We start from the raw sequence: 25,890 nt of genomic DNA on the forward strand, positions 1-25,890 counted from the left end.
GAAACTGACTATTTCAAAAGGCTGTGTTTTTTCATCCTCAAGAGTGTTTAAAAATATTACATATAGCTTGAACCTTTTCCCGAAAGTTTAAATTATTGAATACAATATTTGAACGCCAGAAGCTAAATCTAGTACTAATATGGAAGTCATAGGGACCCTATGGTAAGTAGCGGTCTACGCGAGAGGATACCTTCACTCCCACATAGTTTCATAGTTTCTGCTTTGTAACCCGTATCCTCCCACTCCTAAACACGGTGATAAAAGTTACACTTACTTCACTACGGCTTTTTGTATCGATTGTTTTCAATAAAAAATATACATAAACGATGTGCAGCAATTGCTTTCACTCTGACGGACGCAAAACCACTTAAAAATCACGGATAACCCAGACTTGAAAATCAGGGAGTAACCTATAAAATTGCACCCAGCCTCCAACCTGACATCATTTGTGACGTCTGTACGGTTAAATGGTAAAAATGAATCGCATGGATGAGGCGAGGATGAAACAATATCTACTGAAGTATCAGAATCCGGAAGTTACCAGAAGAGAGATTGTAAATGTGATGAAGGAATACAAAAGTTTGATCGGGACCAGTGAGAGCTTTGTTTTTAATGATGGTTCGTGTCAAGAGCTGTTCAATCTTCAGGGAACAATACCAGTTATGTTTAAAGGTACACAATCATTTTAAGATTAATTTTTCCTATCTGATTATTAATTTTTTCCCTCTTTTGGTGCTAATTCATCAGGTTCAGTGTACAACATTCCTATCTGTATTTGGCTAATGGATACACACCCAAATAATGCACCAATGTGCTACGTAAAACCAACAGCAGATATGACAATCAAAGTCAGTATGTATGTGGATCACAATGGGAAGATTTATCTGCCTTATTTACACGATTGGGTACCTGTAAGAATTATTTTACTATTTATTTTTCTTTCATGACATGCACAATATTTAAGAGATCGATGAAGTTAAACTTTCAGTAAAGAAAGTGATGCAACAATTTTTATTCTCTAAAAAGATCATCCGTGGGACCTGGCAACAAAATAGAAATAGTCCGTTCAGTACGGGCAAAATGAATTCCCAGTCTCCAAAACTTATTTTGGAGAAATAAGATATATTAATATTTTTCTGAAAATCTAAAACACTATTCTGTCGAATTTTCTAAAAATTTTTCGATTGTCTCGAAATGTGATGTCCCTGGCACTCCCTTCGAATTTATAGAGGCTTCGTTATTTCCTTATTATTTACAAACTCCTTGATTTCTCTCCCAATTTAAAGAACTTTAAAACAGATCTTCAAATAAATCTTTATGTTCCTAAAATGTTCTCTGAAATCCAACGTAAATTCTAATGACATCTTTGAATTTTATAGTGTCTGTGAATGTCTGAAATTTTATTGAACGGTCTTACAATTATTTTTTATTTTAGAAACGCCGATATTCATACCAAATTTTACGAATTACTTCGAATTCGTTTAGTTTGTAAAAAAAAATTGACTCACGATATTTTCCTATGGAGTCTCGCAATATGTTTGAAACTTATAGAATCTTAAAGAATTTCATAAAACTTCCTCTAATTAATAAAAAAAATCGGTTTTTCCAAGCTTCCTAAAATATTTACGAATTCTATCGCAATTTTCTAGAAGCTTTCGAAAAGACTCAGTTTCGCTAGGAACGTCCTGACTGTATACATGATACCACAAAAGCTTCAACATTATCGAGCATTTCCCGACAGGTTCGTTTGCAAACAAAGGAACGTCGCAAGTTCCTGAAAAACTTGACTCGCGCTCGTAATTTTTTAACTTCAAAAACTTGATGACTTTATTTGTTAACAGGGAAGCTTGAAGCTTGTATGTTATTCGAGGGATTATTTATCCGATACAAATGTCGGCCAATAAAATTGCACCATGAGACAAATTTTCACAATTGCATTCATCCTGGCTGTTTGTTGAGGTTTATTTAAATCGATCATGTTTTTTTTTCTATATAGCAAGTACCAGAAAGAATTATCAAAAAATGATCAGCGTAATACCGGGTAAACTGTACTACGCGTCGAATGGTGTAATTCGATTGGTCGATATTTGGGTCGGAACAATAATCCTTAAAATTTGATTAATTGTAGAAATTCTCTAAAAAGGACAAAAATTGTTCGTGTGAAATTCCTAGAAACTCTTTAAAAAATTTAGAAATTTGTATGAAATCTCCTGAAGCCCATGAGTACTCTAGAAAAATTTTGGAACGTTGCTACATGCCTTCCAATTTTGTAGAAACTACGATATTGCAAAAGTACCCAGAACGTCCTAAAAACTTCAAAAAGTCTCTTGAATTTCTTCGAATTTTCTCGGTCTTTATCCATTGTCGCAATATCCCTAGAGGCTTTTTGAATTACTATGATTTTTTGACAATGTCCAGAGACCTCGTAAATGTTATCACAAAGTTCTCAACTATGTATAGCCGTCGCTGTCCCAGTAGAGGCACACACCGAATTCAACAACCAAAAAATATAATTGATATTTAATGGGATATTGAAACTCAATAATGGATCAAAATAGATAATAATAATGGATCATAAGTATGAAACGCCTTAAATAGCTAGGTGGTCAAAACTTTTAATCAAAAAGATTTGTTTCACTCTTAGTCCTATACGTTTCCAAGGATTGATTACACTGTTGATTTGATCTTGAACTTAAATGGTTCTGAAAAGTCATTTGACTTTTCCAACATTCTGGTGAAAGCAGTCATCAAATGAGCCGTAATCGTTTGTATTGGTGATTTATGTCGCTTCACAATTTTATTTCGATCAACACTAGAAAAATATATTTTGGCCAGTGCCGCTACGTTCAGTTCATGTTGAAATAATATATTTCAAGATGAGGGACATATAGATTTTTGTTCGCGTGGTATTGTTCGAGAAAGGACGAGTTCCAATCTCCGGACGAGAGAGAGTGAAGAACTGCACGGAAAAGTGCCTTTTTGTTAATTATTCAATGAAGAAAGGCGCAACTCGTAAATGACTGAACATCATATTACTAATAAAATATATAGTTTGGATACACGTCCGACAGAATCTTTCAACTCGTGTGGAAAATCAAGAAGTTTTGAAAAAAAGCAAGGAGTTTTTAGAAAATTTGAAGGATTTCGAGTCGTTATGAGAAAATTCGAGGGAAGGGAAGAATTCCTCAAAAATTAAAGACCGAAGCCAAGATCATCAACGTGTCCACGTAAAACTACGGTTAGACCAAGATACAGCCATCTCCAATAGTTTTTTGGTTAGATTTCTTTTTGGTGCCAGCAGAATAATCAAACAAAAAATGTATAAAAAATTGAGGAGAGGAAATTCTATAGAAAATCCCTCAATAAACTGAATTGTAGAGTACGATGGAAGGACTTTTCTATCGAATATTTTCTGTTAAACATTGAATAGAAATTTCATCGAATTTTTTAGCCTTCTCGCTAGCTTCTTATATTAATTTGTTTCGCCCGTCGATCTATATCAATTTAATATTAATAAATATGACCATTTTTAACTTTTCAGCATTCTTCAGATTTGCTGGGTTTAATACAAGTTATGATTGTAACATTTGGGGAGCATCCGCCAGTTTTCGCAAAAATGAATACTCAAACTACTCATTATCCTACTCAACCTTGTAAGTATGAAAATTAGGCAATTAAGAAAAAGCAGGAGGCAGCAAGCAATGACAGCCGGCATATAATAATGAAGATCTATGCATACTTTCTCCGCCATCAATGAATCGATAATGGGCTTCCGAATGAGATCAACGTCATACAACTTTTTCTCCTTCAAATAGCTCTCCGCATTTTCGCCACAATTTTTCATTCCTTAAGTCTTGGATGAAGGTATTCTGACTCCTTCCCTTCCCCCAGATTCTCTTTGGCCATACACCTCATCCATCAAAGATGGCGACTGGCACACTATTTTTACAAGAAGAGAATTTTTATTAAAACAAACAGCGTAGAACTCTCTCGGGCAGAAGCAGTAGTGCCGTTCTATTCTGCCATGCTAGTATTTTTTTTTTATTTCTACCATTTTCATTGGTAAAAAGCAGCAGTTCTGCACATATGACTACGAGGACGAGAGGGAGTATGTCGTTGAATGATTTCTAAAATTTATAAAATCTAAATGCATGATAGACTTCCGAATTACTTACGTCATAGTGGACCAGCATTTTTGTACCAAATTGACTGGCGACCAGTACGGAATCATGCTGATTCATACCAAGACCTCACACTTCGGAATAAGAAGGGGGCATCTTCAAACCTCTAGGATAGTCTCAAAGGAACAGTGGTCGGTTAAATATCCGTTCTCGACCTTCGAGAACCTTTTGCTGACCAAGAAAATCTGCTTCCCATTTTGGGAACGCGTCCTCAGAGTCGGCAAAGCTCCCTTTCACGGGGTAAATCGAAACGTTTCTAGAATAGTTTACACAGACAGTAGATGGTCTCCAATGGTTCTTGGAGATATTTACAGAATACAAACAAAATCAATTTTTAAAAAGTTGTCAAATTCGTTTATCCTTGTTCTTATCGTCCATCGACTTGTACTGTTCTAACAGTGGGCAAGAAAAAGGTTACATCATTGAGATTCAATAGTTGGCAGATGCTGTGTCAAGAATTCAATTGAATTCTCATCCAGCTCCTTCTATAATTTACAATCGTTTGTTGATATGTTGATTTTTTAAAAATTAGCACTTAAAAGAGTCATTAACAAAAGTTAGATAATCGAAATATCTTGGGGCTTTCAATGATGAGGTATAGGTCAGAAGTGATTGCAATAGCCATCAATGAGATGAATATTTTGGACAAAATAAAAAAATTTAATCAGTTGAGTAGTTTTTTGGATGTTGAAGAAATTTTGTTTAGATCCAAAGTTGAATATCATCTTCAGTATAAAACATTGTACTTATGAGAGGAAATTTTGTGCCAACTCTCAAGTTAACAGCTGGTTTTTGTCAAAACAGCGCGTGCACGCATCTTTAACGAAACAACAAAAATTTTAATATCTGGAAAATTTTTTATTGAAGCTTGTTGGTTTTTGGAGTTTTTCTCAAATACAAAATTCACTCCTCTCCTAGTGTATGTTATTCCATCTCTCGAAGGGTAGTACATGATTTTATTACAGTATGCCCAGAGAATAAGGAAAAAGGATAACTTTTTTACCGTGGTGGTTGTGGCAAGTAAGGTCCTCGTAGTCAGTTTTAACTATAGTCTCTCTTGAGCATCCGAACAGCAACATACCTCTTCATTAGTAGAAGTTGTTCATCTTTTATAACTAATAGAACTCCAAATGCAAAGTGAAAATTATTTTAAATCCAAAATCCAATGAAGGTTCAGAAGTTTGGGTTAGATGAGATAGAAGACATTGATATGAATGTAGTAAAAAAAATCGCTTTAGTAATTTTTAAGAAAGTCAAATAATCCTCTAAAATATCAACTGAAATATCTGATATGTTATTCATCCGGTTCACCCCAGATTCACTACGGAACATCGTATACATAACAGGTCGGAAAACGGACCATAATTTCCAATCAACCTTTGCCTTGCGAGTATTCATTCTTCCATCATGAAAGTATATTTGTGAAATTCGGAGATTTTTTATTAATGTTTCGATTAATGATCTATGTCCGGAGTACTGGAAGATTTGTCGTTTTATCTGCTCCCCCATGATTTTGATGTTGGTTGGTCACCATTTGTCCTTGTGCTTATCTCTTTCTAATTTCGCCCTCTAATGACTAATTTCTCAATATTTATGGAAAAGGCTCGCTGAAAATGTTCCCTATTTTTTCCCCATTTTTTACATACCAATATTTATGGATAATTTTTGATGATCCGGCAATTACAAAATAAACTTTTTCAACTGCAAGGGTTTGTAGATGAACAAAATCAGATAAAAAACAATCTAGATAACGTTCACTCTGGGGTATAGTCAGGGCATAGTTAAGTGACAAAACTTGAGATTTCTAACTTGAATTTCAGGGCTTTTACTTCTGAATGAAAGTCTTGTATTTGACGGTTTTGTCAGTTCTCTACTTTCAATAGCAAGTTATCAAGAATGTTATGAAACACGCAAAAAAGTGGATTTTTACGTCATACCTATGTGGATGCGCTGCAAGATTCGCAATTTTTGAATTTAGAGAAAATAGAAAGAAAATACGGTGAAATTTCAACTTATGATAGCTGTTATTAGTCTTTACTTTGATGCGTCGTTTTAACTCGATTGATCCAATAATTTCTGAGATATAACAGCTTTTGTCAATTTCGTTTTTCATAAATATCTCACCAACTACTTCAAGGATTTCAAATTTTTTTTTCAAAATACGCCCTGCCGTGGGTCCTGTCACTATCAATCGGAACCTCCACATCTTCTCAGATAAAATTTTGAGATATCGGTGTTTTAGGTTTTATCCTCATAATTGTTATGAACAGCATGAATGAAAAAAAAATAGAGATATCGAGTTGAAATTTTGTAGACTTGTAACTCTCATAACATGAAAGGGTGCTATTGTGGGTGAACGCAATCAGCCGATTGGTTCCAGAGATATTACACCTTTTGCATGAATGTATTTCCTTAAAAAATTCATGAACCACTAAATAAATTTTGATTTTTCTTTTCAAAATACTCGTTTCGATAGACACTATACAAAGGTATGAAAATGTGTATACTTGTTGATAGAAAAATCACGGGATATTACTATTTTTACATTTTTGAACTATTTTCAGTATTTTTGGCTGATTATTTTTTTCATCCCAATTTCAACCAATCAAATGGTGGCATTTCCCGTCACGTGGTACAAGTAAGAGAGTTTTACTTCGGATATTTTTCGGATATTTCCCTGTTTGTTGCTAAGCAATGAAAATATCCGATAAACAATTTGTACGCGTTTCAAACCCCAAAACTGTCATTACAAAAAATCAAGTTCAAAGACTTTACCTCGACATGAGCAGATTTGGAGGAGAATCCTTGGAGATTATTGATGAAAAAATTAAAAATAATGTTCCTAATAATACAGTGAAGACAAAAGCCACAATTTGGAAACAATTCTCTGCATTTTGTGCAGACAGAAAATATACGCTGGAGAAGCCACAACGCCGAGTGAAAAACCATACTATATGACGTGAAATGCCACACATTTAATTGTTTGAAATTGGAATGAAAAAAATAATCCAGCCAAATACCCCTCGACCTTCAAAATTAATCGGATATTTCCCTCCAGTTTCCCTGCGTAGCACCGATCGGGATAAGATTCGCAGAAAAACCCTCGCGCTTCGCGCTCGGGTTTTTTAACCTGCGAACCTTATCCCTCTCGTTGCTACGCAACGAAACTCTCGGGAAATATCCGATAATTTTGAAGGTCTTGGGGTATTACTACTGATTATTTTTCCCACCCAAATTTCAGCCAATAGAATTGCACCATTTGTTGATATTTTGTATAGCCTACCTCGAATATCAGCGATTATTTTTCCCACCCAAATTTCAGCCAATAGAATTGCACCATTTGTTGAGATTTTGTATAGCCTACCTCGAATATCAGCGATTATTTTTCCCATCCAAATCTTGGCCAATAGGATTGCACCATTCGACGTTATTTTGTATAGTCAACACGGTATTTCAGCGGATATTCTTGGAAATTTCACTGGAAATTTTGCATGTTGATATATATAAAAAAAAACAAATGTTGAAGTAACCCTCAATTGTATCTGACAGATTAAATGGCAATTCGTTGAAAATTATGTCTCATGGTGCAATTCTATCGGCCAAGATTTGGATGCAAAAAATAATCCCCCGAATACCACTCGAACTTCGAAATTATCTGATATTTCCCTCAAGGTTCCCTACAAACAAATAAGCTCGTCAAGTTTTCCAGAAAAATCACTCGCGCTTCGCGCTCGTGATTTTTAAACTGGAAAACTTGACACGTTCATTTGTTTGCAACGAACCTATCGGGAAATATCCGATAATTTCGGAGCTCTTGTGGTATTATATGCGATAATTTTTTGAATATTTTGGTAAACAAACGACACTTAACCAAATAAACCTCTTTTCATGTCATGGCACAATTTTCTTGGCCGAAATTCGGATAGGAAAAATAATCCCCTGAATACCACTCGAGCTTCAAAATTATAGAATATTTCCCTCTAGGTTCCCTGCATACAAATGAGGTCGTCAAGTTTTTCAGGAAAAATCACTCGTGCTTCGCACTCGTGATTTTTTAGCCTGAAAAACTTGACTCCTTCATTTGTTTGCAACGAATCTATCGGGAAATATTCGATAATTTTGAACCACTTGTGGTATTATATGTGAATAATTTGATTAAAAATTGGGATAACAAATTACAATTTGCTATGATCACAATTTGTCAGGTGGTTGTTACCAAATTTATTTTTTTGTTGAGGTTCATGTTACTAAATATATCTTTGAAAACCGCCTGGCGGATGTCAGTACCACAACTAATTCACATCGCGAATATCTACCTTTTCATTTTCTAAATCGAACTGGTGTAGATCCATTTGAAAGGGTACTTCCAATCGAATTGGTAGAAATGAAGGAAAAAGTATAATAACGCGTCAAGTATCGACCAGATTACTTCTGTCGAATAGCATCGGCCGTTTGCTGTTCTTCAAAGGGTTCCTCTTAAAGTTCTTTATGTTAATCAAGCGGTATAAAGAGATATATTAATGGGTTTAAAATAATTTAATGTAATGTTCTTTAATTAATATTTCTATTTTTACCCCGAAATCGTGGGTCGGTTGTTGGCGGACACAAAAATGGAAATATACACTTGAAGGTTTGTTGCACGAAAGTGCCTCTGGTCATTCATTTTCGGAATATATATGTATAAATCTTCATTTTTGCATCAAAGTCGTTGTTTCAGTTGAAAAGAAGTTGGAACAATAGATTTCTCTTGTTTTGTTTCTAATTACACCATGGAGTAATAGTAATGCAAGTATCGAGAGTTCGGCATACCGCCTTTTTTAACTTTCTTGACATTCGCTTTCATAGTTTCAACTGTATCATTTTCTTCGTTAACTTGTTCTGTTTGAGAATGGGACTATTGATAACGTTCAATTTTTCGATTTCTAGTTTTCCTTCGAAATGATGTAGATTAACTTGTTTACTTTATAACTTTAAGGAAATTTAAGAACTAAATAGATAAAATAATTCCAATAATTCAAAAATGGTTTCAGACGTTAAGTTTTACTGAGAACCACCTGTTGAAATTGAACTGATGTTCTTTCTATTCTCGTCGTCCGAAAGTTCGTGATTGGGTGGGAATTAATAAAAGATGACCCGATTTACACTACTTGATAATATTGCGTTCGCAGTAATTTAATAAAGGGAGAGAAAAGTCTGCAAAAAATCCAGATGCAACTTGCTAGAATAATGGGATGTGTTTTACTCACACATCAAAATTCCTATTAATACCGTTAATTTTGTAATTAATCACATGTGGCTTCGTAAAATTTACTAAACAGTACTATAAAATTTCAAGGTCTATCACTTTTTATTTGAGGTTAAATGAGAAATTCATAGAAATCTTTTAAAAATTCTTAACCAAGTCAGTTTATTTTATTGGGCCTTCCTTGATTTTTTATTGTGCCACACAGCAATTTTTCAGTAACTCATTGTAATTGGTTAACGATGAACGCCGAATATGGCCGATTATTGCCGACGTTGGACTTGATCATGGGAAATGTTAAATCAAACTTTGAATTTTTACGAAACCGATATAGAAGTTTTCTTAAGCCTCTCAGGGCCCCTAATTTGCATCGAGATGGTAAGGCAGCACACTAATTTTTATTGCAATCACACTATAAACATTGTCAGATTTTCTTTCCATTAACGCTGAATGCTTTCCTGATTTCAAAGCTGGTATATACCCCTGATTATTTGATAACGACTACCTGATATTGCCCCTAAGAATCACCGTTGACCCACTGTGATTGTAATGGAATGTATGATTGCCTGTTCCTGACTGTGATTGCGAGTATAGTGACTGGAAGCTGCCCTATTAGCGGTCTACTGATACCCTCTAATTTAGACGATGTGTGCCGCCCGATCGTGTTTCTCACCCTATTCCAATTTTGAACATCGTCTCTTTTTCAAATTCAACCCGATTGGTCCAGCGGTTTTGGAGAAATGGACGTTTGTTTCTCAGTCGGTTTATTGCAAATAGAAAGTATAATTGAAAAATAACCTAATAGTGTAGAATTCCCACTTGTGTTAGTTTTCCATGATTCGTTCATTTGTTTGTCTATGAAATAAATCACACGTGCCAAAATTTATCCGCCGTTGTTGGCCAATATGTATGAAATGAGCTGAGGAGAAGGTAGAGGAGTTGGAACCTCGGTCTAAGCCTTAGATATCTCCTTGCAGATGCTTTGCAAAATGTGATTCTGATTGTGTTGAATTATATCGCTTCATATTTAAGAATCAATTCATAAAAATCTGCGTCCAAAAACCAATCGAAGTAGAGAGTGCTAGAGAGCTAACATAAATAATGTAAACAATGATTCTATGATGGAAAAGCACTGGGGGCACTGATCTTTGTGACCGATTTTCATTCTGCTGGAGTAGTTAGGAATGATACGTTTCTTTCTCATGCGACATTAGTAAAGAACTAAAGAAAAATTAATGGACTGCATTTTTCAATCGATTTGCTATCTATTAGATTGTATATTTTAGTGGCACAGGTTATTTTACAGGAATTCGACTTGGAGCTTTTGCCTATGGAGTTAGAAGATATAAAACAAAGAGAACGATTAATAAGCCGAAAGATAAGGGGAACTTTGGCGAATAGATTTGAAGTGCTGTTTCTCATTTTTAATGCTCACAGACGATTTTTTTGCTTGGAACAATGAAAAATTGATTAAATAAAATTTTTCAATGCCGTTATTTATTGTAGAATTAAATTCAGATAGTGCTCAATCGGCGGGTTATTGAACCACCAATGATTTCTTTTAACGAAGAAGTGGGCAATTTTCATAAATTAAAGCCATGAATCTCCTGAATTTGCGCATAATTTATATACTATCGATGATGTTGATGTTTGTTACATTTATATTTGACTAGAGCACATATGTTTTTAGGGTACCAGGATGTGAATTATAATAAAAAAAATATATTTTTACTGTTCTCGCTATAATTATACATATGAGCTTCACACGTTTGAATTTCTTTTCAGCATTTATGCCGCTGCCTTCAGGTGATCTGAACGCTGCCTCCATGACTCCCTATCCACATTTTGTACCGAATCCTCCTTATGGAAGTGGGATGCCACCACCCTATCCCCCAGCCGGTGGTGCTGCTTTTGGAGGCTATCCCAGCTTCGGTTCATACTCAAATCCGGGATATCCAGCGAGTCCTTATTCATCCACACCATATCCCCCAGTCAAACAGCCAGTGAGTCTTCAATTTTTTATTTTATCTATTCACATCAAATGTCAATGTCTCATCCTGGCTCAAGAGCATGAACTACGCTGACAGGAAAACGAGCAAATTTTTTATATTTCATGATTCGCTACCAGTTTCTTATTACTAAGGAAGGCTCCTTCCATAACTCATTCTTCATTATGTTTTCCAAAATGAATGAGGTGTTGATGAACATTAGCATAAACTTGTTTGCAATAATATTATTGCTGTTCACAACTAATTACGTAATTAATCAATAATGAAGAATGAATATTCTTGGTAACATCATTAATTCGATTTTGAGATTGCTTCATCTTTTAACATCTCATCAGGCCTTCGCATAAATATTGAGAAATAAAGGGATAGAGGGTGAAATAAGAAAGGGGTAATTACGAGGATAAATAATGGCCATCCGACATTCACGTGGGGAAGGAGAATGAAACGCCAACCCTCCCAATACTTCGTACATACTGTATTAATAAAAAAAAAAGGTTCTGAACAATTTTTTTCAAAATCTCGGAATTTTTCAAGAATACTTTCATGAGGGGAGAATGAATGTTCTGACGATATTCGTTGTTTTGCCTACCGACATCGAAAATCGGTGTGTCATAAAGATAATGAACTGCTACTCACTCAAGAAAAAGCTATATTATCGATGAAAAAAGAATGGATTTATTGTCTACTAAACTCATTGTAATATTGTTCCCAAAAAAGGTGTTTACAAAAGTGTGATAATCCACATCAGGGTTATCACCACTCATCCGGGCGATTTACTAAAGTCAGTGAAAATCAATTAAATCTTACAGTTTAAAATATCGTAAGCTGAGTAAGCTTTAGTAATCAAATTATCGCCTTTGGAATACGCCCGTATGTTTTTAGTTTAATTGAAGCTAGATATTCACCCTATCACCGGCGTAAAATTAGATATTAAGCCACATAGTTTAAATTTCATCATGAGAATTTATTATTAAATTCCGAAAATTCTCAACCCATTTAACCAATCTATCCAGTGATAAGTTAACTGTCCAAAATTCCAAAAATAATTGACATCTCAATCCCGAGGAGCCATGAATGGATATTTATCGGAAATGACGTGGATCCATTCTACAATTAATCTTGTAACCAAATTCACAATTATCCTATTGGCTAGAGTCTCTGAAGACCATTCTAGCGGTCCGCCATAGTCTCTGTGGGAGTACCGGCGAGTGAACTGTCGATTCCACGTGCTCTTCCTCTTTGATTTAGTTATCGTCTTCTTTCCTCCGGATTCTCACATCCGGTTGCTTTCTTTATCCCGAAACGTTCGCCTAATATAAATTAGTATTGGGATTTGAAGTGGTTATTCCCAGTTTTTGGGATTTTTGAGAAATTTCGACTTAACACAACCAGCTTGTGTAGCTATTGTGTAATAGCTCTGCCGTAGTTCCTGCGGTGTATCCTGACCTATATGTCATTCACTGAGCTCGGTACCTTCTTGCAACCCCCAGTAACGGATTTCTTTTTCCTGCTCCTTATCGATCCAGGCTTTATAGGGCTTATGCGTTGAGGTTTCACGCCTGTCCAATCCTCACACATACACGTTAATCAACCACTCATCTATTTTTCGTTTTTCTGAGGCTGGCCAACCTCTCGTTCCTCAAACACCAGAGGAAAAATCAGGACACAGAGCATCCGTAGGTTCGGTGGGCTATGATGTAGGGATGCGTACAGTACTAGTGAGAGAATTCAGCTAATACCCATTCCCATCATGCTGAAGGTTACACGAGGAACTCATACGAATCTCTAATTGAATAAATACCCCTAAAAGGGGCTATATCACTCAGTTCAGGTATTTTCAGGTATTCTAAATTTTACTGTTACCTGGAAAAGAATTGGAAAACGGCGTGGAACAATCATCTTTTTCCAACAGTTTCATGAAAAATAACAGCTTATTAGACATTTCGAACAAAGAGGAATTATGGCCCGGTTGGATACACTGAACTATCTGCAATAGATAGTTTTGGTTTTTCTATTTCATCTGTAACTTTGGTGCAGACCTGCATCAAGCAGAAGTGCACAAAAAAAATAAAGTATGCTGGAAAAAAAACTTAAAAAATGTAAAAATATAGAACCCGGCTTTTTAAATTTATATCTTAAGATTATTGCAATAAATAGAAAGCCGGTAATGCCTGATTTGACAGTGGAGAGGAGTGAGAGGAGGGGGCTCTAAAAGTAAACGATTTCCTGAGGGGTTCAAGGAAAAGTATTTTAAAATATCATTCTCTGAAAAATTATTCATTATTTTTAGCAATTTTATAATATCAATAGTCTTACTCGATAATGCGTAGAACCCTGAGAACTAGAGAACTTTTTCGAAGATGGCGATTAGCCATCTTAGGTCACCTTAACGCATCAGGGAGGGAGAGGGAGATAAGGGGGAAATATCCGACATTCAAATCATTTTGGAATCAATACGTGAAGACCAATTATAAAATATTGTTGTCTGAAAAATGTTGTAATTTTTTTTAGAAATTCTTCGACTACCACCTATCAACTAGCACTGAGAATGAAGAATATTTAATTGAGGTGGTGATCAAGTGTCACTTTATTGCGAGAAAAGAAGAGGGAGTGGCCAAATTCATGTCGCTATTTGGTGGATTGCAAAGTAACAGTTGATTATCATCTCATTTCAGACATTTTACGATAAGACTAGGATAATTAAAAAATTTCTTAAAACATTTAATAATTTTTCAGAGAACAATATGCTCCATGAATCCCTCAGGAAATATTTTACTTTTATAGTTCTCGCCCCTCTAACCCTCCTGCCCCAAATCAGGCATTACCCGCTTTGGGTTTATTGCATTTATCCTCACATATAAATTAAAAAGACTCGGTTCTATATTTTTTTCGTTTTTTTTTACCTTTTTTCAGGATATTTTCTTTTTTTCCTATGCATCCCTACTTAATGCAGGACTGCACCAAAGTTTCAGATAAAATATAAAAACGAAAACGCTCTATTCCAGATAATTCAGTATATCCAATCGGGCTTTAAATAAAAAATCGCCATGCATTCCCATCGGGATGAAACAATATTAACATTGGGTTGGAGGTATTTTTAAGTTACAAATCCCGAGAAATTACTACAGAAATGGCATTTTACTTGCACGCGAACTATGGTTTTATGAAAAAATCCAATTGGCGGCTAAAAAGAGAGTTGCATCAATGAAATTATTCAATTAAATTATTTGAGCATGATAATACTTCGTTTTTAAAGTTATATTCTTTTCTTGCTATCCTCACCGGAATGTAAGAATTTTGAATTGATGTATTAAACCGTAAAATCAACGATTTTTTGTAAAAGGATGGACTTTCGATCCAATAACATTGATCGAATGAGAAATTACTATACTTTTTTCTTTTCAACGTCCATGCATACATACACATACATATACATACACATACACAAATGATTAACATTCTTTCAATAATCGTTTTTCAAGAGTACATTTCTAAGTGTTTTCAAAATAAATAAAAATGTGATTCAATATTGGGTCTCAAAGTCAAGCCAGTAAACATGAAATAATAAAAGTATTGTAAAATATAAGGAAACTTGGAGTCAATCGGTGCCTAAATAAAAATTTTGACATTCGGCGGCAACATGAGAAAACCATTTCGTTGCATAAACAATAGCCAGAGTACATGGTTTCCTTAAATTTTAGATCATAATCTTTTGATCATCAGTCTAGAAGTTGTCAATATGGGCGCTATCAGGGGTTAATTTCATTGTCAATTCTCTTCCACCGATGTAATTTTTTTTCGTTTTTATCTTACAGTCACCCTCAATGCCAGCTATGAACAGTGGAAATTCCGATACAATCACAGAAGAGCACATTCGAGCTTCGTTGATATCAGCAGTTGAAGATAAATTACGTAGAAGATTAATCGAACAACATTCACAATTGCAAGCAGAACTGGAAACTCTGCGTCGTACTCAACAGGAACTTACAAATGGTTCGTCTAAACTGACTGATTTGTTCAATAGACTGCAGAAGGAAAAACTGGAACTAGACAAGAACATCAACATTCTTCACGATAAGGAGACAGAGCTTGAAAGGGAAATCACTAAACTCTCAGAAAATCAGTCTGTAGACGTTGATGAAGCTGTCACCACGATCGCACCTCTATATAAACAGTACGTAAACAAATTAAGAATTAATCGCTTAAGGATTCGGCATGCCCTAGTGAGAAAAACGCACAAAAAAACCGAAATAATGTATTTTCAATGTTCGCGAAAATGGGGAAAAATTTTCATGCATTACTATTAATATTTGATGTATGAAAAATTTCGTAAATTTTTCCGAATTTGTTGTCACTTTATTTCAAAGACTAATGAAACTAATGAGTACAGAAGAAAATTCGTTATTTTTCCATCTCCACAATTTCATTTGAGACGTTCAAGTAAAGCTACAGGCAATTCTGAAACAGATTACAATTTTTTTTCATGTCAGGTTATACCTTGCAATTTTTCAAATTTTTGGGGCCATTGAATAATTTGATATCAACCATTTTTTCATAACTCAAATCTGAAAGTTGATTTTTCTTGAAACATGAAATTATACAGAGAACTGTTAAACCTATTTCTCAAGGGAAACATATTTTTCATTGAAAATATAGTGAATCAAAAAAAAGCGGTTATGAATGACAACAAAAACTATCAATTTTAAAACTTTTTCCTCCTCCAAAGCTGGATTGTTAATTCACTTTAAAAAATTTATGGTCTATGATTTTACAGCTGCATGGCCCATGTTCTATGAGCCAAATGAATTGCCAAAATAACCGTGGGCCATTCCGAAAAATCTTGTAGATCTGTTCTCAAAATTTAAAATAATTTTTCCTATCAGCCACAGTGAGGTTTTTGAAGTCTAAAACGTGAGCTTACACAGAGTGGTTTTAACTAAGCGAACGATGTGTGCCAAGCTAGAAATGCTTTTGTCAATCACTAAATATTAAGATCTATAAAAAAATACGGAGTGATAGAGATGGTGTACATTGAGAAAAAAAATTTCTTTTGCCAAATAGATTTATTTCCCATTAGTAAATCTACATAATTTTTCCCCATTCTAATGCCGCGTAAATTTACTTATAATCTTGACACAAGAAATTTTTTTCATCAGTGGACGGACTCTCTCACCAGTAAAATTGGAACACGGGCCACTCGTGATTGTTCAAAATCACTAGGTCCGTGTCATACGGAAGAGACTCGAACACTTGAATTTTTTACAAATGAATAACAAAAGATAACTTCATGAATTACCCTCAGTACTGACGCATTGCACCAAGTGAAGGGTATATTTTTTTTCTTCTGAAGAGCATCTTTCCATTAAGTCAACTCGAAGAGTTATTGACACGTTTGAAGATATACAATTTGGCATTATCCACTCATGATATTACTACCAGATGTATTTTGACGAAATATTAATACCTACATTCGGCCTGGGAGGATGGTCGCGGAGAAAGGGCGCAGGAACATGCACTCTTATCTCCACCTGTACCATAGCAGTCAAAGCGGTGCACGACTGCATTAAGGAGGGAGCCTGCTTTAGAGGCTTCAAAAAATCTATATTTTCAAGGATTTTTTTGGAAAGGAAAGAAATGTCTGATTGAAATGAAACTCTTAGGATTTATTCTTATATATTTGGAGAGTCTTCTCAAAATTTTTTATTATTATACATTAGATATTCTTCATGTTTGAAGAAATTTACTGAGGCGCCACGAGTGTGCAATTTCTGTGTGCCAGGCAAGATGCAGGTCGCAATTTTCATGTAAAACAAAAAAACAAAAGAAATTTTCAATTTTCAATAGTGAAACTCCCAGGTTAACCACGAAAATTCAACGAAAAGTGAAAAATTCAACAATTTTTCGCAGATTGAAAAAAAATGCATTTTTAGAAAAAAAAAATTTACTTTAAATCGTTTAAACATCGGATTAATGTAAACTTTCTTAAGATATGTTAGGTTTACCTGGCAGAGAATTTAATTCCAAATTCAACGCATTTTGATTCGTTTCGATAGGACGTTTATTTTTTTTCCTATCTTGTCCAACAATTTGAAAAAATCATAAAAATGGAAATCCGAGGAATCGCGTGTCAAAGTTTTCGTGATGCTCGTATACCTGCTTAACGCTTGCTCACTATTTCGTCTGTATCTCCGGAAATAATCCGAATTTTGTTCTGAAATTTTGGAGACATATTCTTGGATAGTTTAGGAAGTGATTTACGCAAAAAAAAAAATCGATTTTTTGAAGCCTCTAAAGCAGGATCCCCCCTTAAGCGGCTCACTTTTATCAGAGGGGTCAAACTGGCTCTGCCTTGATCAGCGCTCAAGTAAAGTTTATGGACAATGGCCGACACAGGCTGGGGCATGGGCCAGCCTCGAGTTCTCCTCCTCCCCCCCCCTCGCGATCAAATTAAAAGTCAGTTAACTAAGGTGTCTATTAGTGAACATTTCAAAAATGATTCATCACGTGGAAATGAATTCGTTTTTATATGAAAGGTCATGAAGTTCCTCACAACACAAAATCTAATGAAAAGTCTCAAGCTCTCATACACCTATGCAATAAACAACTATTAACATCACATGCTTGAATTTGTCAAAAACCGACATCAAGTACGAAAACGCCGGAAAGGAAGAGAGGAGAAAACAGGGAGCAATGCGTAGTGCGATTGATATTTTTTTCCGAGAAAGGTGATCCTCTACCAAAAAATACACCCTCTACTTGATGGAATGAATCAGCAGTAAGCGTAATTCATAAATTCATTTTTTGATGTTTATTTGTAAGAAGTGTAAGTGTTCTAGTCTCTAGCCGGGAATCGCGCGTCTACCGATTCGGACACTAACGTGACGAAGCTTTAACTTGTAGCAAAACTAGTCTTGGCTATTATTAACCCGCATTTCAAATAATCTGCACGGGGGATGTATACCGATAGTCACTTCGTTTTTTAAACTCGATCTTAATAATTAAATGTTTAAAAGAGAATTTATCTCTCAGGTGAAATGACTCCGTGTGATGGAACATTTTATGCCTGCAATAGAGGACCGATGCCGAACGTATGAGAAATTGGGATGAAAATTTTTAATTTTATGGATTTTGATCAGTAGATTTTAGAATTGAAAAATAAGAGTCATTTGGTTTAATAAAGCTGCGCAATAGCTATTAGACGAATATTCTTTTGAGAAGAAACAAAAATAAATATCGACTATTTTTCGGCTATATCTATTGCGACATTTGGCATAATGAGCCATTTATGTTTTGACAAAGTCGATTCTACTTATTAATATTAGGAATTTCTCGAAAAGTACCCGTATTAAGGTATTTTATTAAAAAATTCACCCAAACCCGTTAAAGTCATTTTTTGTAGAAATATCTTCAATAAACCTCTGTTCAGAATTACTAGGGCGCTTATATTGACTGATTCAAATACTTGATTAAGAATTTCCCCTCCTGGGTTTAGTGTAACCTAGCTATACACAAAGTACTCATTTTCAACTGATGGTTTGAGAAGGAAAAAAATAATTAAATACTTGCTCATCCTGATATATATCGAATTCAACAATTTTTTCAATATTAATTCCATAATTTTATATATTCAGGATGTTAAATGCTTTTGCTGAAGAGGCAGCCACAGAAGACGCTATTTATTACCTGGGAGAGGGCCTTCGGCAAGGAGTCATAGATCTTGATGCATTCCTCAAACAAGTACGACAATTATCTCGTCGACAATTTATGTTACGAGCACTGATGTTACGCTGCAGGCAAAAAGCTGGACTCGCTGGTTGATTAAAGATGAAAATAAATGAATGATTTTCTGTTCATTAACTATCCATACTTGCTGCAATGTTTTATCATTTACTTTACTTTACTGATGATGAAAAAAATGTATTCAGCTAAGGTAAATTATCTACTGTATAAATATGATGGTTTTACTTGATATGCTTGTTCAATAATAAATAAATCTATGGCAAAAGCTATTCCACTGTAATAATTGCACAACATAAAATTAATTGATTTATTGCTTAAATTCAATTCATGAGTTTGACATTCTTAGTGTACGGGAAAATGCAGAGGGATAATCGACTGGCAGTTGTGAGATGACAGTTCAAATCTGAAAGACAATTTTTACAGAACAAACAATTAGTATGACAGATGCTTTCTTGAATTCAATCGTTTTTTCTGTCTTACCTAAACATAAATTCCCACCCAGAGCATTAAGAACAATACTCCGAATCCAGAGAATATTGCAGCAACGAGAGAAACTAATAATTCTTTGAATATATCTCGTGTAAATTTTGTGCTAGTCACTTCATAAACGAAGAACCAGGCGGTAAAGAAAATACCAATTCCCAGTAGTACGAGGGCTAGAATTGGGAAGACCGTTGGATTCACTGGTGAGACATACCTCGTCATTGATTCTAATTCGATCTAAAAGGTTGTAAAGATTCAATTAAATAAAGAAGGTTGTAAAGTTTTCTTGGTTAGAGTTAGTATGCCGAAAAGTTTTCATATGCTAATTATAGCAGTTTGAGAATTAATTATTCGGACAATTCAAAAGTAATTTTTCAATTAATCGTTATAACATTCATCATAATTTTCAACCAATTATTTCTTATTATCTTACCATTTTTGTTGGAGGATGATTTGACGTGGCCTAAACAGAGTTAGTCGGATATTCAACTAAGTTACTAGATGAGCCATGTTAAGCGGGGCGCCAGGTTACTAGCCACAGTGGATAGACTAATGTAGAAACTCCGATTCGGGGAGCCAGATGACCCCAGCAGTAGGCACCGCCACAGTCGATTCTGGCGGGCTGGGTGAGCTACTTGAAAATGCCCCTGTTCATGAAAAAAATCTCTCTTCGTTCCTAATCAATAGTAAGGAAGGACACCAACGCTGTTCCAAGGAGAATTCTCCTCAATCATGCCAACTTTCATTCTTTAATCTCGGTGAATAAAAATAAGAAAAGAAAACACGGGGAGGATCGCAGCGCGGTGGCAAAGCCAATGGAGTCTCGGCGTAGAGACTGCGTGTCGACTTTCCTCGTGGTTTTCAATTTTAATTTTCCAAAACTAGGGGACGAAACTTCACTTGATCAAGAAGAATATAATTCTCCTTCGCAGCGCACTGACGTGATTCCTTAATATTTATTAAGAGGGGAGATATATTTTTCCAATCCGTATATAGGGTATAAAACCTGGCTTGATACGGGAGATTTTAATTATTGTTTAAATAACGCTGGTTTCATGTCTTAATGTTTATTAGAAAAGGAGATAGGATTTTTTAATTAGCAGGTGCCTCTGCGCCGAGATGCCACTGGTCTCGTCACTGCGCTTCGACTTCCCTCGTCCATTTTAATTTTTCCTTTCTGAGATTAAGAGATGAAACTTGGCTTGATCGAAGAGAATTTAACTCTCCTTCGAATAGCATTGGTTTCATTTCTTGATGTTGATTAGGAATGAAGAGACAATTTTTTAATGAACAGGCCAATTTTCGGGCAGCTCCCCCAACCGCCAAAATCGACTGTGGCGCATCCCACCGCTGGGGTCAGTACTAGTGTTGGCCTGGGATCACTTGGCTTTCCCGATTTGAGCCTCTGCTTTAGTCTATCCTCTCTGGTCGTCGTCGTCGTGAAATTAAAGTTCATCGACAGATGGATACTTACGTGAAGTTAGTCAACAATTTAATTTGAATGGGAGAGCCAACATCAGGGCGAACAAAAAACATTTCGACAAAACGAATGTCCTATGGATAACAAGGGAGACTTGAAGAGCGGGCTTTGATATAAATCATCATTAACAATAAATAAAGATCACCATTTGTAATTTTGCACTTATTTTTTGGAGGTGATACTACTTTTTTGTCGGAGAAAATTATTTTCAAGCATGTCAGATGATAAAAAGGTATGAAGTTTAACCTCAAACTCATCTTTTTTGCTCCGTTAATGTCGGTTCGTTGTGATAATCCCTTTAATTGTCATTTAAATGTAATTTCTCAGGAAACAAAGGGCGAGACAGAGCACATTAATCTGAAGGTTCTTGGTCAAGATAGTGCAGTGGTTCAGTTCAAAATTAAGAAACACACACCGCTCCGAAAATTGATGAGTGCCTACTGTGATCGCGAGGTGATTTGTTTGTTTACGTTATCATGAAGGACATAAAACTCAATATAAATGTTTTTTTTTGTCAAAAGGGGTTGGCAATTGCAGCAGTGAGATTCAGATTCGACGGACAGGCAATTGATGAGTCCGACACCCCTTCCAGTCTCGAGATGGAGGAGGGTGACACTATTGAAGTTTATCAGCAACAAACAGGCGGCACGTGTTGAGTGCAAAGATTATTACTATTATAGATACCTTTAAATTTCAACTGTACGAACCGATGACATTGCTTCGTTATTTTTATGTCTCCCCCCTTTTTTTTAATTGTTATATCCGAATTTGATAAGAATGAATACGTGAAGACATTGCAATGAGTCTGTTTCTAGAATTATTTTCATCTTTTGACAGATGAATATTAATTTGTTGTCTACAATTATAAAATCAAAAATTACATGAATCCATTTGGACGTTAAAACATTTATTAATCAGACTATAAATGACCTCTGCAAGTACTTCCATCTCTCCAAAAATGTTGGCCCCCTATCAGACTTAATTTTTCAAGCCATTTGAGATTCCATTATTTTCCAGTTCAAATTCATATTTTTTTATAATTTCCACAAATAGTTTATCAAGGCAATGAACATAATGATAATGATAAATGTTCAAAGGATAAGAAAAATGTGAAAATACAAAAAAATTTTGTATAGAAATATCTAACGTCCTAATGTAATAACATATAAAGTTCATATAATAAACTGAGTTTTTCGATAAAAGAGATTAATTTATCGTGACACTATTTGGGAGATAGTTCGCATAATAATAATAATAAAATATTTTTATTTCAATAATTTTCAATTATAAAATCTGTAGCAAAGTGGTTAATAATAGAGTTAATTCAATTTTAATTTTTCATCGTCTTCTGGTCAATATGCCCTACACTAAGAGACATCGGAGTTTTATTGGAATTTTCGTACAATAAAAACAAAATTTTCATTATCGCTTATCCATTTCCAGATATACTTAAATAAATTGACTATTTCGCTGAAGACAATTGTCTACTATTTCTCTATGCATGACTGACTAGTAACCATTCGTTATTAAAACGAATTGTAATGGGAGTAGTAAGATTCATATGCGATGGACAGGTTATTGATGAGCTGAAGTCTAACTAATAGACACTGCTTAGAGCTTTGAAAACGAACATTGATACATAAAGAGAAAATTCCACCATAAATTCTGAGTGTGCTACTCACTAATCCATAATATCCACTTGTAGTCACCAAAAACTTCGGATATGGCTCCCTAATTAATAGAGGGAACGTGCAAAAAAGTAGGGTAAGTTTGTCAAAAATTAGTGGACCACATTAAATTTTTTTCGGTTTTTTATCCAAATTCCTTTATTGCCTCCGTTTCATCCCATAGCTAGTGGCTAGTACTCAATATCCAGCAGACTCACATTGAATAGTCCTATATTTTTTCCTCCGTGTATCATTGAAGTCTAAGGTAAATGAAAATATTTCCTGGAAACGCCCCTATTATCAGAAGTTCATTCAATTTTCTGAGTCTACGAATCGATAATAGTACTTTGTTGTACAATGCTTGAAATTTGAATGTACTAAACTTGAATATAAATTAACATTGCGATTGATGTTAGGATTATTTTCGATTTATGGGCAATATGTATGTTTAAATTTATCTTTTGTTATAAACAAACTCCAAATTAAAATAAATAAATTCGGATTTTTAAACATTACTCAGTTGAATAGAAATAGATGTTCAATAAATTGGTTCCCATTATGGCCCATGTTGCAAGGATCCACACATTTTAATTATACAAAAACAGTGCTATTCAAAAACTTTGTATCGAAATATCTAATGGTTTAAGGTAATAAATATCCGAAGTTCATGAAGGAAATTCAAATTTTCCATAAAATAGTATTCCCCGTGACAGACATTGGAAGATATGGAGATAGAAATAATCAAAAACTTTTATTTCAACAAGTGCGAATTACAAAATATTTTTATTTTTTTTTCCGTAATCAATTTATTTCAGAATATAGTCAGCCATATCTCAGCTATCAGTCATATTATGATGATTATGATTGATCAGTAACATCTTGATGTTTTTCAAGATGATATTCAGCTAATAACTGATCAAGAAGAGGCCTTACTTCATATTTCATCTTTGAGTGATCATCACCAAATGAAATTTTTATTAATTGAGCAGCTTTTGTAATGTATTCTAAGGCCAATCTACCTTTCTTCTGAGATGAAAGTAATTTTGCTCGTACAAAATGTACTTGCCCAGTCATTGGATGTGTTTCACCGAAATAAAACCTAAAAATGGAATTCAAGAATGAACGGATCGGGTGAATAAACAATTTTATTGGCTATTCAAATAGCATAAAAATGTATTGACTTACAAATATCTAGCAGTTAATTGAGCAGCGTACTTTTCAGCATCTTCCCATCGTTTCAAGTCCATAGCAGCAGCCAAAGCCATTTCTAACATTCGAACTACTAAAAGATTATAGGGATGCAAGACCCCTTTTTGTTTTTCCAAGCACAATCTTGCCGTATCCAAATCTAAGTATTGGAAATGATAAAAATTGTAAATTAATGAAAATAAATCACAACACATAATCAACTAATACAAATGGCTTGAAGTAAACACTTGACATTGCGGCCTCACATCACAAGTTATTTTCAAATCATCAAATCATCTTATTAAAATAAGTCAGGAGATTCTCAACAGAAAATAGAGTGATGTTAGCTCAACTAAAACAGCCTCCAAAAGATCGATGACAACAAAGGTCACTAGTAGAGCTTGAGGGAACGACCACTAAAGACGAAGTGAAAAATTCGTATTTATCATACTAGAGGTGTGAACTGAAAAAATTTTGAGCAGGGAGAACCCGGTCAATGGTACACCACCGTGGACTAGAGTTTCCCTGGGTGAGCTCATCAGTCCCAATGTCTCATGGTTACTCCTCCTTCCCATATTCTCCCATTAATTAATTAATTGAAATTGAATACAATTTAGAAATTGTGCTCTAAGAAAAATTTTAACATCAGGGCGCGCTTTTGGTTTTAAAATAATATTACGTTATTCAACGTTTGAACAATAGTTTTATTTACTTTCCCATTTTTTACAGTCCCCCTGATCTCTCCAATTTATACATGTTATATAATATACATATGTCTTATTTGAGAAGAAGAATTTTTGGTACACGCGTGTTAGCTATGTTAATATCTAACAATAATTGAGAAATAATGAATGAGAGTTATCCTTATCCTAAAGTTCACACTTGAGCTGACCGAAGCAGCTGTACTGCGCCCAAGAGGGACCTGGGACACAGCTTAAAACTGGCCATCGGTCGTTTCGCTCAACTTTTCCTTCGCCAACTTTTCAAATTACCGGGTTCCCTGCCAGAGCATCGAAAGTATTTCGCCTTGTGTCTTCTTAGTTCCCGGCGTCCCCTATGTAATTTGAGATACCGTTCCCCAGCTACTTTTCCATTGCACTGGCATCCACGACACAGGTAATAATATGCTCCACGGTCTTCTGCTGGGACTTGCAGAGTCTGCACTCCAGGTACCGGAAGCCCTTGTGTGCCGTCCTCTCCACCTTGTAGAGTGTCAGCCTTGCCCACTGCTCCTTAAGCTCTCCTCGGATTTCTGTCTTGTTCCAGTGCCTGGCTCCCTGTGGTTCGATACTCAGATTCATAGTAAGAGCAGTACTTGGATCTGCTGATGCTCATCCAGTCCCCTTGGCTTTCCTGGTCTTCTTTTATTTCCAATTCTTGCTCCAGGATGCCTTGAATTACTGTCCAGTCTGTTTGGTTCCAGATAAGTTGTGATTCCACTATTTTTAAAATCTCCATTCCCCTGTTCGTAGGGTTCAGATTCTAAATGTTTCTGCTTTCCTCTCTTAGATATATTTTTGGCCACCTTTCCTCATCCATCTTCATGATGTCCAGTAGATACCTGAGAGCTCTCCCCAGCGTTTCCACATCGATACTCTGTCCTGCCTCGAATCTCCAGAGGTAGGTGTGTTTGGGGATAATCCCATGGCCATTTTAGAAAGTCTATTTTGCAACCTGATGAGTTCTGCTCTTCTGGATCAGCCCCATAGTTCCACTTCATATAGACATTCTACCTTGCGATTGAATCCATCACATATAATCTGTCTCTCAATGTATTAATCCTTGGTCTCGTAAGTACTCTCCAGAATCCGTTGACTGTTAGATTATGCCCGCTCGGGTGAAAACCAGAAGTGAGTATGGAAGTCCCCAAGGATTGAAATTCCCATACTAATCCGAAGTG

At 35.2% G+C, this 25,890-nt stretch overlaps 5 protein-coding genes across 8 annotated transcripts in view; 3 read left to right on the forward strand and 2 right to left on the reverse strand.

The window, feature by feature from the left end:
* The first annotated feature begins 209 nt into the window (after window positions 1–209).
* On the forward strand, window positions 210–19,441 carry LOC135163805 (tumor susceptibility gene 101 protein). Its single transcript, XM_064123619.1, has 6 exons — window positions 210–672; window positions 748–911; window positions 3,542–3,653; window positions 11,209–11,426; window positions 15,248–15,606; window positions 19,064–19,441. The coding sequence occupies exons 1-6, from the start codon at window positions 468–470 to the stop codon at window positions 19,248–19,250; spliced, it is 1,245 nt and encodes a 414-aa protein (XP_063979689.1). The 5' UTR covers window positions 210–467; the 3' UTR covers window positions 19,251–19,441.
* Window positions 3,660–6,754, forward strand: LOC135163806 (uncharacterized). The gene is made up of 2 exons (XM_064123620.1): window positions 3,660–4,108; window positions 4,183–6,754. Exons 1-2 carry the CDS (start codon window positions 4,087–4,089, stop codon window positions 4,575–4,577), a joined length of 417 nt encoding a protein of 138 aa, XP_063979690.1. The 5' UTR covers window positions 3,660–4,086; the 3' UTR covers window positions 4,578–6,754.
* Window positions 19,442–19,465: 24 nt separating the features above from the next.
* Window positions 19,466–20,245, reverse strand: LOC135163809 (transmembrane protein 258). Its single transcript, XM_064123622.1, has 3 exons — window positions 20,089–20,245; window positions 19,653–19,892; window positions 19,466–19,575 (listed from the first exon to the last, which is right to left on the reverse strand). The coding sequence occupies exons 1-2, from the start codon at window positions 20,089–20,091 to the stop codon at window positions 19,653–19,655; spliced, it is 243 nt and encodes an 80-aa protein (XP_063979692.1). The 5' UTR covers window positions 20,092–20,245; the 3' UTR covers window positions 19,466–19,575.
* Window positions 20,246–21,140: 895 nt separating this feature from the next.
* Sumo (Small ubiquitin like modifier) lies at window positions 21,141–22,303 on the forward strand. Its single transcript, XM_064123621.1, has 3 exons — window positions 21,141–21,367; window positions 21,463–21,588; window positions 21,657–22,303. The coding sequence occupies exons 1-3, from the start codon at window positions 21,350–21,352 to the stop codon at window positions 21,789–21,791; spliced, it is 279 nt and encodes a 92-aa protein (XP_063979691.1). The 5' UTR covers window positions 21,141–21,349; the 3' UTR covers window positions 21,792–22,303.
* A 1,231-nt stretch (window positions 22,304–23,534) lies between these two features.
* Window positions 23,535–25,890, reverse strand: part of LOC135163804 (histone-lysine N-methyltransferase SMYD3) — a 49,771-nt gene continuing 47,415 nt past the window's right edge. For all 4 annotated transcript variants that reach the window (XM_064123618.1, XM_064123616.1, XM_064123615.1 and 1 more), the window contains 2 exons: window positions 23,988–24,150; window positions 23,535–23,901 (listed from right to left, as the gene is read on the reverse strand). In XM_064123618.1, the coding sequence (XP_063979688.1) occupies window positions 23,661–23,901; window positions 23,988–24,150 (404 nt within the window). In that variant the 3' untranslated portion in view covers window positions 23,535–23,660. The remainder of the gene's footprint in view (window positions 23,902–23,987; window positions 24,151–25,890) is intronic.

The sequence above is a fragment of the Diachasmimorpha longicaudata genome, chromosome 6 (genome assembly GCF_034640455.1).
Source record: "Diachasmimorpha longicaudata isolate KC_UGA_2023 chromosome 6, iyDiaLong2, whole genome shotgun sequence".
Taxonomy (NCBI): Eukaryota; Metazoa; Arthropoda; class Insecta; order Hymenoptera; family Braconidae; genus Diachasmimorpha; species Diachasmimorpha longicaudata.